This window comes from Triticum dicoccoides, chromosome 4B, assembly GCF_002162155.2.
Source record: "Triticum dicoccoides isolate Atlit2015 ecotype Zavitan chromosome 4B, WEW_v2.0, whole genome shotgun sequence".
In the NCBI taxonomy this organism is placed as follows: domain Eukaryota; kingdom Viridiplantae; phylum Streptophyta; class Magnoliopsida; order Poales; family Poaceae; genus Triticum; species Triticum dicoccoides.
This window is the reverse complement of record NC_041387.1, coordinates 425,787,828-425,803,143: the sequence shown is the minus strand read 5'-3', so window position 1 is coordinate 425,803,143 and position 15,316 is coordinate 425,787,828. Positions and strand designations below refer to the sequence as shown.

The window sequence follows — 15,316 nt, the reverse complement described above, 5'->3', positions numbered from 1 at the left end:
CGTCTCCAGGGGCCGAGCGTCTAGAGGGGGTAGTACAGCCGAACCAAGCAACGCGCCGGAGAGGGGGGGCGGGGGGGGCAAGGTCACCGTGGCAGGGGAGAGGAGAGTGGGCTCGGCGGGGAGCGCGGGGAGGAAGTCGGGAGGACGACCATCCCCACGCTGAAGGTGTTGCTCGTCATGGACAGATCAGTCGGGGACTCCTCCGAGATGGCCATGAAGGCCTGTAGGGGAGGCAGGGAGGTCAGCCCAGCCTACCGGCCACCATGGCTGGCGGAAGGAGCCTGGGGGTCCGGCGAAGGAGAGCGGGAGTGGCTATCATCGGAGGGATCATCCTCGGAGCAGGAGGGATGGGGGTGGTGGCAGCCATGGTAGTCCCCGCTGGCACCTGGGTTGCCACCAGAGTGGCTGTCGTCGGTGAAGCGAGGGCATCCCACGTGGTTGGGAGGCTCGGGAGCGATCAAGAGGTCAAAGCCCTGGTCATTGAAGAACACACGGACGGCGGCGCGGAGCTTGGAGGATTCCAGGCACTTGACCTTGACGCGGACCTCCTCCTCTTTGCAGAGGGATAGCTCGTCCATGACCACAACCTTGCCCAGGATCCGAGACATCTGGCAGATGACGCGCTCGGATCTCGCGACATCGGGGAGGTCGGCAATGAGAATCCAGGCCGTGTCGAGGACATCCACCGCCTTCGGGTCGAGGATGGGCTCGGAGATGTCGACGACGATCTTGTTGAGGGCGAGGGTGATCTGATCACTACGCGTAGTGTATCCGTGACTGAGGGCGTCGGGGAAGATCACGGTGAACTCGGACCCGGAGGTCGGAGTGACCTGCCAATCCCACTGGCGGCGGTATAGGTGGTTGAGCTCGGCCTCGATCATCTCGGGCGAGGCCACACCATCCACCACCGTCACAATCGCTCGGAGGAAGGGGGTGGGCGGGGCGATGTCGGGGATCTTGATATGGAAGAAGCCCAAACCCTCGATTCCATGGCCGAACATCCGAAGCTCGTCAGTCATAGGTCGGTCCGGGCAGAGAAGGGCGGGATGGCCCGGGTCCTTGCAAATGTAGCAACACGGAGCGTTGGAGTAGTTCACTTGGACATGGCCGACCTCCCCACAGTTGAAGCAGGGGGGAGGGAGGAGGTCGGAGACAGGGCCCGCGACGCGGCGTAATCGGGAGCGGCTGAGACCGGGCGAGCCGGCGCCCGACCCTTGCGGCGCTGCTTCTTGCGATTCTGCCCCTGCCGGCCCCGGTTTTTCCCACCGCTGGCAGTCGCGCTCGGTTGTGGGGCAGTGGCCGCGGAGTGGGGGGGATATATTTGCCTGGGGGAGGGGCTGCGGGAGCCAGGGGCAGCACGAGGAAGGAGCGCGAGGAGCAAGGAGGCGAGGGGCTATGGCGCGATGGCGTGGAGGGACAATGAGCGACAACGCGAAGACCTCCAGTCGCCTGACACAGGGGGAGGGGAGCGGGAAGCGCCACGGCGGTCGGAGCGGCCCGGGGAGCGATGCTCATCCCGGCGGCTCTCCCGGTCCCGGAGCTCCCGACGGAGGGCGTCGGGGGAAGGGCGGGTGGGGGTCCCTCTGGTCATCGTACCGCCGCTTGCGGCGCGCGTCCCCGTAGTCCCATTCTCGGGTCATGGCCTGAGGAGGGACCGGAGGAGGGGAACCCGCCGGGGAGAGAGCAGCGACAGAGGGAGGGCGAGGGCCGGGCGAGGAGCTCGAGTTGGCGGAGTAGGGGAGCAGGGAGGAGGGGGTGGCAGCTGCGGGAGTGGAGGGGGGCACAGGGAAACCCCCTGGAGGCCAAATCCATCGTGACGGGTGACTGGGCCTAGGACACCCGAGAGGCCCATGAGCCGCGCCCGGTCCACCTCAGCCAGCCCAAGTGGGCAAGGGCTAGGTAGGTCAGGAGCTGACCCAGGGCCCAGCAGGCCCCGGCCCAACATCACACGACCCAGGGGGCGGGGAGGCACGCTAGCACGAAGAGTTTCCCCTGTACAATTGGCGGCCGCCGCTGCCACCATCGGAGAAGGAGAGCTGCGGGGAGCAGGACGACGCCGCAGAGGAGAGAAGGAGACCCGGAACTGGAGTTGAGATGATCCAAACGAGGCGATGAAGGGGCGGAATGGCGAGCACCGCGCGAGGGGGGCCGCGAACGTCGTGGAGGCAACAGGCGCCGGACGAGCAGGCGAGCGCGATGAGCCCGGCGAGGGGCGCCACGACGAGCGAGCCGAACCCAGCTCGGAACGACCAGCCACGCCCCAGGCACGGCGGCGGCGACCGCCACCCCTCCGCAAGGTAGCACCTTGGGCCCCGGACGGGCGAGCCGAGCTCGCCGGTCGCTGCTGCGACGCCCGCTGCGAGCCAGAGGGCCGGGCTCTCCCGAGGGAGGCCGGACTAGTAGCCGCATGCGACGGCTCGCCGAGCATAGGGGCACGGGAGGGGGATGGGTCACACCGCGGGCGCCACCGGGGGAGGTCGGTTCCTCGTCAGCGGGGTCGACCCAGCGGAGGTGCGAACCAGCGGCGCCGGACGGGGAGGAGGACGCAGATGAGGCCAGGGTCGGAGGCGCGAGGACGGCGGCCGGGGGCGCCGGCAGCTCGCCCGACGAGGAAAGGGCGTCGGCGGGGAGGGCCGGGGGCGGCGGAGGCGAGCGAGTCGGGTCGCCCACGGAGTCGCCAGAGCCCTCCATCGTTCGCCGATGAGACTTAGCTACTTTAACATATTGACTACATAAAAATAGATGAACATACACACTAAAATGTGTCCAAAGACATATGAATCAAGAAAAAGCTAAAAGGGAATGGAGGGGTAGCACCAGAGAGTTCCGCTGCAGGGATCTGATAAGAGCACAAACTTATCTACATACCATAGCCTGGTCTTTGGTGCACATAATGTTCTTCTTCATGGAGTAAGTAGAAAATACCACCCAATAGCATCCCCTTAGGCTGTGTTCGGTTGAGAGGAATTTGGCAGGGATGATTGAAGTGGATTTAATCCTCTACAAGTCAAAACCTCCCTAAATTCTCTTCAATCTTTTTGTGGAGGGGTGTAACCGAACAAGGCCTTAGGTAGAATCGAAAAGCAGCAGTAGAAGGAAGGGGACGAAAAGGATAGGCCATGCAGCCCTTGGGAACTGAAAGGGTTGGACTGGAGGTGGCAAGGCAGCGTCGGCAATCAAACTTACGTACGCCAGCAGCGCCCGCTCTGCTCGCATCCATCCCGATCGATCCCCATGTCCTTTTCTCGTGGTGGTGCTCCTCCTGCGTAGCTAGCTGTGCGAGCACGTACGTGTCACCGCCCACCTCCTCCCTCCCTCCCTCCCTCCCTCCTTATTTAGCACGACACCTCCCTCTTCCTCCTCTGCATCCACGGCAACAGCTTCCTCTTCCTCCTGAGACCCACCCTTCGCTAGCTCCTAGCTGCATCTGCTGCTAAGTTCCAGCACCGCGCTGTCTGCTAGCTCGTCGCGTTGAAGGTAAGCCGCAAGCGCCTACCCCTGAATCTATCTGTTCCCTACTGTGCTTGTGCGAATTTTGCATTTCTTGTGCTAGTCGAGGAGGTACAGCTCTAATCTGCAGTAAGTGTGCAGATTATGCGCTGCGCTTCACATTTGCTAGGTCACTTAGTTCATGCTCTCTGAAAGATTTACTACGTTGGTAACCATTTCTGGCTCATTACGACTCATTTCTCTTTGCTCTCTTCATTTGAGCAGCACACACACTCCAAAAGCAGCAGTAACCAGTACATATCTGTAAACTGCTTTCTGAAAATGTTTTGTCATCTTAGGTGACTGTCGGGTAGGATCATAGGTTACCAACTGGGAGATTCTTCCTATGCTATGTGGCCTCCATCTATGTACCTGCCATATACTTTTCATGATTTTTTCGCCGTTCGGCCGCAGGCACATGTGTTTATTTTGGGATGATGCATCTCATGGTCTTCGCCACCTTTTTCTTTATTTTGTTAGATATGTCTTTGCCACCTTTTATATTAGTAAAAGTCAAATTGGGTTGGGTTGTTTTGGACTAGGCTGGTCATTTTATATTGATGGTGATGATCAGGTGTTGTTTAGTCTTCCTGAGATCTTTAGGATCCACGCTACTTCTGCTGTTCTTCCTTTTATCCTTTTTTTGGGAAAGATGATAAAGGCTGCCTCACGATACAATATGGCACAAGAAGATGTTTTACGTCATCGAATGGCCAAATTCATACCAAGCTCACAGTGTCCAAAGCCTGATTTCATTGCGCAACTGCAGGTCGTCCAAGAGCATTTTGAAGGTTGACAGTAACCTTCGGTTGTTGGAAGATGTATCGGGCCAAGAGAGCTGCATTGTCACCAAAGGTGAAGCGCCGTGTCGGCAAGTATGAGCTCGGCCGCACAATCGGGGAAGGGACCTTTGCAAAGGTCAGGTTTGCAAAGAACACTGAAACTATGGAGCCTGTTGCTATCAAAATCCTCGATAAGGAGAAGGTTCAGAAGCTCAGATTGGTTGAACAGGTCATTATCACACAATTCCCTCATATGACTTGCGCTAGTTTCTTCATATTCCTTGTGTCTGAACATATCATATCATAGATCAGATCATAAGATGCACGTGGTAAAATTTTGAAGTTCAGTCAACCATATCATCTTTCATGAATACTACTAGTAGTTAATATCCAGTAACCAAGCCAGCAAAAGAATTATGTTCCTTACCTTTTTGCTGAGATGCACAGTTGTCATCTGTGGTTTTATCTAGTTAATAAAGTTCATTATTGTAACCTAGTACATCCTTATATCAAGGAGCTAACTGGAGAAACCATTTCTAGCTTCCCTGGATGTTGCCGTGTCAGCATGGGGGCATAGGAAGATGTGACTTCAGTTAAGAATGATTCTGTATCTACATATTTGCATTACAAAGGGGTCTTACCCACATAGTGATTTTCCAACTGAAGTCATATCACCAACTAGTATATTTTCCTAGTATCTTGTGCAGTTTTCCAATTGATGTCTGAACTTTGTGCAAAATTAAACACGAAATTCAATGCCAACAGTTCCTGCACTTCAGCATATGTGTCCCCTGTTGCACTTTTGGGTGTCCATGTCTTCAGTTCTATTTAATTGACTTCACTACTTCGGTGTTCTTCCGAGTTCGAAGTTCTAGCCGTACAGTCCCCAAACAGGGACTTCTGTTAGCTAGAAAAGAAAAAACATTGCCAAAACAGAAACATATTGTTTCATACATGTGCTCATATAGTGATATTTCATATCAGTATCCTAATACTATCCTTAACTCAATGCAGATTAGGCGCGAAATTTGTACTATGAAGTTAATAAAGCATCCTAATGTTGTTCGACTGCACGAGGTAAAGTCCAAAAATCAATCGACGATTCAGGATTTATCGCCATACTTCAATAGATTTGTGTTTATCCATGGCTGCAGTCTTGGTACCTTTTTGCTAATATTTGCTTTTTACCTCAGGTGATGGGAAGTAAAGCCAGAATTTTTATTGTTCTGGAATACATTACTGGAGGGGAACTCTTTGATACCATTGTAAGTGCCAATATATCATCCATCTATCTGCAATTGCTGAGGTTGTATTGTCGGTTAGATTTTCATTCATGTTAAATGATCAACTTTTTAATCTGTTTTATTTGCTGTTATACACAGTATACCAATGGAAGGTTGAAAGAAGAGGAAGCACGCAAATACTTTCAACAGCTGATAAACGCTGTTGACTATTGCCACAGTAGGGGTGTGTATCACAGAGATTTGAAGGTAAAAACTTTTATCTTCCGGGTCATGTGTTCTTCTATGATTAACTATACGCATACAAGTACGGTAAAGTGACAAAATGATATTAAACATTCATTTGCAGTTAGAAAATTTGTTGCTTGATGCTGCTGGAAATCTCAAAGTGTCCGACTTTGGTTTAAGTGCTTTAACTGAGCAAGTGAAGGTATTCTTACTACTCCTTTTCGAAAAAATACTTTACTTTGGGTAAATTTCCAACTGGCCACATCATTGTCTTGTGTTGATTCTCACTGTTATTGAATTTCTTCGACTGTACAGGCTGATGGGTTGCTGCACACAACATGCGGAACTCCGAACTATGTTGCTCCTGAGGTAAAAAAATTGGCTTGTCATCTTAATATCATGTGTCCAATCCACTAGAACTATTGTCTAACTTGGATTTCTATGTAGGTGATTGAGGATAGAGGTTATGATGGTGCAGCTGCAGATATCTGGTCTTGCGGGGTAATCCTTTTTATTCTGCTTGCCGGGTTTTTACCTTTCGAGGATGAAAACATCATCGCCCTTTATAAGAAGGTAATACTAATACTGTTCAAAAGATGCAAAAATGCGAAAAACATCTCAGAGGCTTCTTTTCTCAGGGAGTATCTTAGATGATATTATTGCTTATTATTTATTTTTACTCCCTTCTGGAATAACAGATCTCAGAAGCTCAATTCACATGTCCCTCTTGGTTTTCTACTGGAGCTAAGAAGCTGATCACCAGAATTCTGGACCCAAATCCTGCAACTGTAAGTGGCATACAACTTTTGAATATGGTTGTTGAATTCACTAAGAATAATCCTTTCAAAAGAGAGTCAGACTTCTGAGCAGTACTATAAAAGAAACACCAGTAGTCCTAATTTCATTCTCAGTGCTGAAAAGAAGTTATAGAATCCCAACTCATCTGTCCTGTTTTTGTTGTTAAATGTTGAACAGCGTATCACCATTCCTCAGATACTGGAGGATCCTTGGTTCAAAAAAGGATTCAAGCCACCTGTTTTTGACGATAAGTATGAAACTAGCTTCGATGATGTCTATGCTGCATTTGGAGACTCAGAGGTGAGGCAGTTGACCTATATAGTTAAAATACTTACATTTGTGGTTGGAATAAGTTGATTAACTATATGCATGTCTTAATAATTTACCAGGACCAGCATGTGAAAGAGGAGACTGAACATAAGCCAACCTCAATGAATGCATTTGAACTGATTTCACTGAATCAGGGACTGAATCTGGACAATTTGTTCGAGGCAAAGGAGGTCAGAACTGAAAATTCTAAAATATTTATGCTGCAGACATGCATTATACTCCCTCCATTCCTAAATATTTGTCTTTTTAGAGATTTCAAATGGACTACCACACACGGATGTATATAGACATATTTTAGAGTGTAGATTCACTCATTTTGCTTCGTATGTAGTCACTTGTTGAAATCTCTAGAAAGACAAATATTTAGGAACGGAGGGAGTATGTCTTATTATGTGTGGTCTCCCATACTCTATTGCCTGTTTGTTGCCTATGATTTTCTTTAGAAACTACATATGATTGCAATGTACTTATCTGTATGAATTATGTCGCAGGAGCATAAAAGAGAGACACGATTCACCTCGCAATGCCCTCCAAAAGAAATCATCAGCAAGATTGCAGAAGCTGCAAGGCCACTTGGTTTTGACATTCAGAAGAAAAACTACAAGGTATTCATATTATTATTGTCTGTATATGTACACACATCTTCTATTAGAACTAAATATTTGTATACATGTTGCACATAATCGAAGTTGGCAGGAAATTGAACTAGTTTTGATTTTGTTATTTCCAGATGCGGATGGAGAACCCGAAAGCAGGTAGAAAAGGCAATCTCAATGTTGCAACCGAGGTAAGTGAAAACACCACGCAAACAAACAAACTATTTTGAACACTAAAGAAGGATTACCCATTCATATATACTATATGTTTTTATGTGGCAACCTTCAGGTTTTTCAAGTAGCTCCATCCCTACATGTGGTTGAGCTGAAAAAGGCGAAGGGGGATACTCTGGAATTTCAAATGGTACTGCCATAGCATCCCCTCTTTGCCATTAAAATTCTCTGCGAATTTTAACTGTCAAATCATTGTTTTCACAAGCAAGTAACAAGAGTTTATTTTACTGTGAAACAGTTCTACAGATCTCTCTCAACCCAGCTCAAGGACGTAGTTTGGAAGTGCGGCGGCAAGGTAGAAGATAACAGCACCGTGGCATGAAGCACAATTTTCCATGTACATAGTCCCTAGTTCATATGTGGGATGGATGGTGGGTGTTGGCTGCGGATTGGGTTGTGCAGACCGAGTTCTTTCGTTCGTTTGTTGATGATGATGACGATGAATAGGCTCCAATGAAACAGCGGGCGCACAGCCCGCTGTGGAAGAGCCTATCTATGGCTTCGTTAGTTTGCTTGCTGATATATTCATGGTCCAGAGGGAGATTAAAGCGAGAGGCGAAAGGCCGTATTGTTCTAAGATTGTATTGATAGGAGGTTATACTGAACAGCTCAATGTGTTGAACTTTGTTCTGTACTCTACTTAGCATTGTACTGTAGTACCTATAGCCGGGGAGATATCATATCTCTTAGTCTGTAGTATCAGATTCTAAATAAATAAATAAACTGCTGATCCTTGTCGGCGATGCTGCGTGTGTGAAGGAAGGAGGCTCATGGAATCGTAACTGACCAGTGAAAATGAAACCGATGTGAGTGTGGATGTTCTCCAAATTGCGAACAGAAAGATGTAGTCGGACCACGGACGAACTCTCGCATTTGCCGGCAAAGATGAAAGCCTGGCAAGCTGTGAGCCGCTCCGCCGATGCTGCCATGTCTCCCTCCGCCGCCGGGCTTTCTCAGCTTTGGCTTGCTCTCTCGTGCCGCGGCGGCCATGCCCTCCGCACTTCGGAGTTCGGCCCCGGTGACCGCCGCGCTGGCATTTCCCGACCCGGCCTTGACCGGACGCGCCAGACGGCTTTGACTCGCCGGCGCCCGCATCTGGGTCGGCTTAACTCGGTTTTTTTTTAGGGCAAGCTTAACTCGGGCTGGGCAAAGCCTACGCGAGGAGTTCATCTCATTGGACTTGGGGCGGGATCCTCTCACGTACTCAAGGGAAGTCAGGGAGCTAGAGTATTCTTCTCTACTATTTAAAAGAAACGGAGCGTTTCGTTTCCCATCTTACGTCAAACGTCCTTCGTCCGCCTCCCCCTCCATCCGTTCGTAGGTCTCCCACGGTCCCACACCCACGCCCGATTTTTCCGTACAAACAGCCCACTCCGATTCCGTTATTTCCTCCCTCAAACTGTTCCCTCTCGGCGAGATCCCATCTCCTCGATCTATTCGCTCCTCGCAGCCGCCTCCGCTAGACCCGGCCGAATCCGCACTCGTGAGTTCTATCGATCCCTAGGCAGCAACATGCAAGTGGAAATATCCATGGGATGCGCTTGTAAGGACGGACTCCGGCGATGGGAGCATTGATGGCGCGGCCGCTGGTGCTGGGCACGGGGAAACGCGAGCAGGGAAGAGATCCTACATTAGGAGGCCGGCGCACGCGATGGAGTTGGGCGGGCGTGCACGTGCAGGGGTTGGGTTAGCTGCCTGTGTGCATGTTGCGGCTTGGCTGGGAGGAGCGTGAGGATGTAGAGGCAAGTGGACAGGGACGCGGTGGGAGAGAAGCTGCGCTCGGGTGATGCGGCGGTCGGAGTCTCGGAGAGATGTTGTGGAGGAGTTGGCCGGCGCCGGGGAACGCGAACCAGCAGTGTGAGTCCTCCCTTACCCTTCTCTTTCTGTGTTATAAGCATCAGCGAAATCCTCCCTTACCCTAAGAGCCAAGAGTGGTGGTGTTGCCCGTGGCTCACCAGTATAGCATAAGCTGCTCCGTGTTCTGTGTTTGATCTTGTTCTTGTTCGAGTACACCTGATGATGTTTCACAGTCTATCCTGCTTGCTTTCGTTTTTCTCAAGGTCAGCTTGTTGGTGGCGTGTACCTTTTTATCTGAATGTTTCTTTGACATCCATGAATTTTTGATAGGTGCAGATAACATGTCATGTCCCGCCAATTAGTATGGAAAATCGGATGATATTTTTTCGACGGTCAAACAGTAGGGGAATCCCCTACGGAATCAGATGATATTGATATTTCAGATGAAATGCAAGCATTCTACCGGAATGAACATCTTTAAGGTAATGCCTGAATAGTTCCTTTGCATGATGGGCTGATCCATGCATATACCTGTGATTTATCTGTCCGATTCTATTTGTATGCAATTTTCATTAAGTGGTTTATGAGATAGGCAAAACAAATGGCTTAAAACTTGTATGGTAAAGGTTTTCCATGTTTGTAAGTATTCCATGCGGTATATGGAGTATGTTGTAAAAAGAATAGCGCGCATTGCACATGCAATATTATCAGTTTGCAGTCAATATGTTGTGGCGGTCTGTTTATTGCCTTTTGGTGAGAAGAAGAAGAGGAAGAGTGCTTTTTACAGTAAAAGAAAAAAGTCTTCTTTATGTTCATGACAATCGTAAAGTTTGTATGTTCATCAATATTGGTACTGGGCCACCGATTATGCCCCGTGGCAACGCACGGGCAATTACCTAGTCTTGTGTAAAAAAGAGGAGCTAGAGTATTCTTCTTGTGTAAAAAAGAGGGATGGCAATGGATAGGGTATGGGCGGGTACAACCTCCTTCTGCCAAACTCATACACCATAGAAACCTTCTATACCCACCCACTACAATACTCATAGGTATAAATCGATACCCATGCCCATACCAATCGGATATCCTATACCTAATGGGTATCCAATGGATACAATCTATGGTATTTAAATTTATAAAAAATAAAGAAATGAATCTAAAATTCAAGTGATGATAATTAAGCGAGTAGTATAGCACCGTCGCAGCCTCCTTCGGTGGGTGGCCTCTTGGAGGAATCAACCGAGTATGAGCAACGGTTGGTGGAATCTCGACGTAGTGGGAGACGGCTGTGGGAATTGGGGATCGCTTGATCGAGAGATGGCAGGAGTTTTCGACGACGATAATTCAAGATTTCATCTTTTCGAGGAGACATACATGATGTAGGGGGAGTGGCGAGAAAGCGCGTGTGAGTATATGAGCTATGGCCGGTTTAGGGAATTCAAGATTTAGGGATGGGCCATGGGAGTTGGATGTTGACACCACATGTCATAGGACTTTTTTTCATTTATTATTTTTTGTGGGTATTCATTGGTTACCCATGGGCGCAATTTCATACTCATGCCCTACCCATATATTTTATGGGTATGGATACCATTACCATGGGTACAAAACCTCTTCAAGTCTTGCCCATGCCCATTGTATTCAGGTAGGGTGCCCGCGGGTACCCATACCCATGGGCAAAACTTTCATCCCTACAAAAAAGAGAAGAAAAGTCAGAGAGCTTATGAAATTGAAATAATTTTTTTGAAATAATTGAAATGAGTTTTTTTAAACGAGTCTTCTAAAATTAAAATTGGTATTTCATGAATTGAAATTGTTTTTTTAAATTGAAATCTGTCTTTTGAAAATTGAAAAGAAGGGAAGTCAGCTTACTTATAGCTTACCCGACTTCCCTTCGTATGTTAGAGGATCTAGCTCCATTTGTACCATACTGCCCGTCTTTTGCCGAGAGGCAACATGCTGCGTGGACTTGGGCCAGTTTGTACCATCCTATACCCATTATGAGAAAATACGGACAACTCTTCATATAAGGTTTCTCGGCGAGCTAGAGATCATTAAGGCCTTGTTTGACTCCTTGAGATTTGAAGGGGTTTGGAGGGAATTTAGAGGGATTAAACCCCCTACAAGTCAAAATCCATCTCAATCCCTAAGGAAAAGAAGATAGTTGTTGCAGCCGTTATCAATGCAAACATGGGCGGGAATGCAAACATACAACCTAGAGTGCCACCGTTGAATCACGCTAAAACATGGGAGAGAATCCCATGTCGATGCGCCTATGACCGGACAGAGGTGGGTCACCATTTGTGGTGTGCCAAGATTGCAATGAAAACTACTTGGATAGTTTGGCGCTTTTCATTCAAGGCGTCGACGACCCTGCAATCCTGGAAGCAAGGCATGCCGAGAGTCACTATGCATAGCTGAAGACCTCCTCCTGCAATAGTTTATTGTGGCATCAGACTCCAAAAAGATTGTAGGGGACATCACTCAAAGGAATCAAGGCAGATATGGAGAAATCATTCAAGAGATTAAAGCTCGAGCTACTTCTTTTACTTGTAGTTTTATGTTTGAGGGTCGTGATAGCAAAGTAGAAGCTCATAGCTTAGTTAGTTTTGCTCTATCACTAGCTCTAGGGCGTCATGTGTCGTTTGGCCAACCACATGACGAAAACATTAGGTCAATAAGGATTAGGCTTTATACTCCTAAAAAACTAATTGATGACCTAGTCACAGTATCTCATAAGTTGGGTCTATCCAACATCATTGTTACTCTTATTACATGTTCTTATTATTGTTGGCATCCTTGTTATATTCACAATGCCCATGGTTAGGAAAACAAAACCATCAGCAATACATGAGCTACTCCAGAGGCCTTACTAGGGATCTATCCGATGTTTATCTTTCGAAACATGGAACTAGGTTTTTTCTTCCGAATATCACATTCAAGAACCATTGCAATTCTAGCATAGAAATATAAAATTATTTATGAACATAAAAATGAAACAAATAGGAACTTTATTATTGCCTCTAGGGCATATTTCCATCAACCCAACCATTCACACTCAGACATGCTAAGAGGGTATGAATATGTCGCGCGAGATAGCCTTCTGTCGCTCGGCGTGCTCCGGTGGTCCACACATCATGCTTTGTGATGGCTCCATCCATCCTTATGAGGCGGCCATAATTGGCCTTGGGGTGGTCCACCGATTCGCACACCACACCTAGTACCCGCTCCCGTCGTCCCTGCCGCACCAGGCGGCCAACATGTGATGCCCCTGAAATTAATCATGCACTAAACATCCATGCAGAATGTGTTGGGAAACATAGCATGCAATTTCAAAAAAAAATCCTACGCTCACGCAAAATCTATCTGGGAGATGCATAGCAACCAGAGGGGGAGAGTGTATCTACGTACGCTCGTAGACCGAAAGAGGAAGCATTTGACAATGCGGTTGATGTAGTCAAACTTCTTCTCGTTCTGACCGATCAAGCACCGAACGTACGACACCTCTGAGTTCTGCACACGTTCAGCTTCATGACGTCCCTCGAACTCTTGATCCAACAAAGTGTCGAGGAAGTAGATGAGTTCCATTAGCATGACGGTATGGTGACGGTGATGGTGAAGTGATCCGCGCAGGGCTTCTCCTAAGCACTGCAAGAATATGACCGAGGGTGTAATCTGTGGAGGGAGGCACCGCACACGACTAACGATTGTTGGTGTGTGTTCTAGGTGCCTCCCCCCTCACATATATAGGTGGGAGGGAGAGGGGGCAGCCAAGGGGGGCGCCCCAAGTAGGCCGAATCCTACTTGGGGTTCCTCCCCAATTCGGCCCCCTTTCCTTTTTCACCGGAGGAGGAAGGAAAGAGGAGGGAGGAGGGAAGGAAGGGAGAGGCCGAATCCCTCCCCTTCCTTCTCTCTTTCCCTCTTTCCTTTCTCCTCTAGTGTGGCCCATATGGGGGGCGCAGCAGCCCCTGCTGGCTGTTGCATTTCCACTCTTGGCCCATTAGGCCCATATCTTTGCCGGGGGTGCCCGGAACCCCTTCCGGTGACCCGATATGTACCCGGTACCCTCGGGAACACTTCTAGTGTCCGAATACTATCATCCTATATATCAATATTTACCTCTCAACCATTTCGAGACTCCTCGTCATGTCCGTGATCTCATCCGGGACTCCGAGCAACATTTGTCCACCAAATCACATAACTCATATAACACAAAGTCGTCATCGAACGTTAAGCCTGCGGACCCTACGGGTTCGAGAACTATGTAAACATGACCGAGACACCTCTCCGGTCAGTAACCAATAGCTTAACCAGGATGCTCATATTGGCTCCTACATATTCTATGAAGAACTTTATCAGTCGAACCTTAATGACAACATACATTATTCCTTTGTCATCGGTATGTTACTTGCCCGAGATTCGATCGCCGGTATCTTCATACCTAGTTCAATCTCGTTACCGGCAAGTCTCTTTACTCGTTCCGTAATACGTCATCCTGCAACTAACTCATTAGTCACTTTGCTTGCAAGGTTTCTTATGATGTGTATTACCGAGAGGGCCTAGAGATACCTCTCCGATACTTGGAGTGACAAATCCTAATCTTGATCTATGACAACCCAACAAACACCTTCGGAGATACCTGTAGAGCATCTTTATAATCACATAGTTACGTTGTGACGTTTGATAGCACACAAGGTATTCCTCCGGTATCCGGGAGTTGCATAATCTCATAGTCAAAGGAATATGTATATGACATGAAGAAAGCAATAGCAATAAAACTAAACGATCATAATGCTAAGCTAACGAATGGGTCTTGTCCATCACATCATTCTCCTAATTATGTGATCCCGTTCATCAAATGACAACTCATGTCTATGGTTAGGAAACTTAACCATCTTTGATTAACGAGCTAGTCTAGTAGAGGCTTACTAGGGACACTGTATTTTGTCTATGTATCCACACATGTATCAAGTTTCCGATTAATACGATTTTAGCATGAATAATAAACATTTATCATGAATAAGGGAATATAAAATAACAACTTTATTATTGCTTCTAGGGCATATTTCTTGCAGTCTCCCACTTGCACTAGAGTCAATAATCTAGTTCACACTGCCATGTGATTTAACACCAATAGTTCACATCGCCATGTGATTAACACCCATAGTTCACATTGCCATGTGACCAACACCCAAAGGGTTTACTAGAGTCAATAATCTAGTTCACATCGCCATGTTATTAACACCCAAAGAGTACTAAGGTGTGATCATGTTTTGCTTTTTGAGAGAGGTTTAGTCAACGGGTCTGCCACATTCAGATCCGTATGTATTTTGCAAATTTCTATGTCTACAATGCTCTGCATGGAGATACTCTAGCTAATTTCTCCTATGCTCAATACATATCTAGATTGAGACTTAGAGTCATCTAGATCAATGTCAAATCTTGCATCGACGTAACTCTTTACGACGAACTCTTTATCACCTCCATAACCGAGAAACATTTCCTTAGTACTCTTTAAGGTAACTATGGATAATTTTGACCGCTGTCTAGTGATCTACTCCTAGATCACTTTTGTACCCCCTTGCCAAACTCATGGCAAGGGACACAAAAGGTTTGGTACAAAGCAAGGCATACTTTATAAAACATATGGCTGAGGCATAGGGAATGACTTTCATTCTCTCTTTATCTTTTGCCGTGGTCGGGTTTTGAGTCTTTACTCAACTTCCACCTTGTAATACAGGTAAGAACTCCTTATTTGACTGATCCATTTTGAACTCTTTCAAAATATTGTCAAGGTATGTACTCATTGAAAGTCTTATCAAGC

The 15,316-nt window shown here is 47.7% G+C and overlaps 1 protein-coding gene across 1 annotated transcript; it reads left to right on the top strand.

Annotated features, from left to right (window-relative positions):
* Nucleotides 1–3,327: 3,327 nt before the first annotated feature.
* Nucleotides 3,328–8,441, top strand: LOC119290663 (CBL-interacting protein kinase 31-like). Its single transcript, XM_037569296.1, has 15 exons — nt 3,328–3,477; nt 4,259–4,500; nt 5,286–5,348; nt 5,465–5,536; nt 5,654–5,761; nt 5,862–5,942; nt 6,056–6,109; nt 6,188–6,313; nt 6,439–6,528; nt 6,716–6,838; nt 6,928–7,038; nt 7,360–7,473; nt 7,599–7,655; nt 7,754–7,828; nt 7,937–8,441. Exons 2-15 carry the CDS (start codon nt 4,309–4,311, stop codon nt 8,018–8,020), a joined length of 1,350 nt encoding a protein of 449 aa, XP_037425193.1. The 5' UTR covers nt 3,328–3,477; nt 4,259–4,308; the 3' UTR covers nt 8,021–8,441.
* The last annotated feature ends 6,875 nt before the right edge of the window (nt 8,442–15,316 follow it).

What these genes read in the sequence shown, in the direction of transcription:
- LOC119290663 (XM_037569296.1), top strand. Translation starts at nt 4,309, where the DNA reads ATGTATCGGGCCAAGAGAGCTGCATTGTCACCAAAGGTGAAGCGCCGT. An exon ending in CGAACTATGTTGCTCCTGAG is followed by an intron (nt 6,110 to 6,187) that starts GTAAAAAAATTG and finishes ATTTCTATGTAG; the next exon opens with GTGATTGAGGATAGAGGTTA. An exon ending in ATTTGTTCGAGGCAAAGGAG is followed by an intron (nt 7,039 to 7,359) that starts GTCAGAACTGAA and finishes ATTATGTCGCAG; the next exon opens with GAGCATAAAAGAGAGACACG.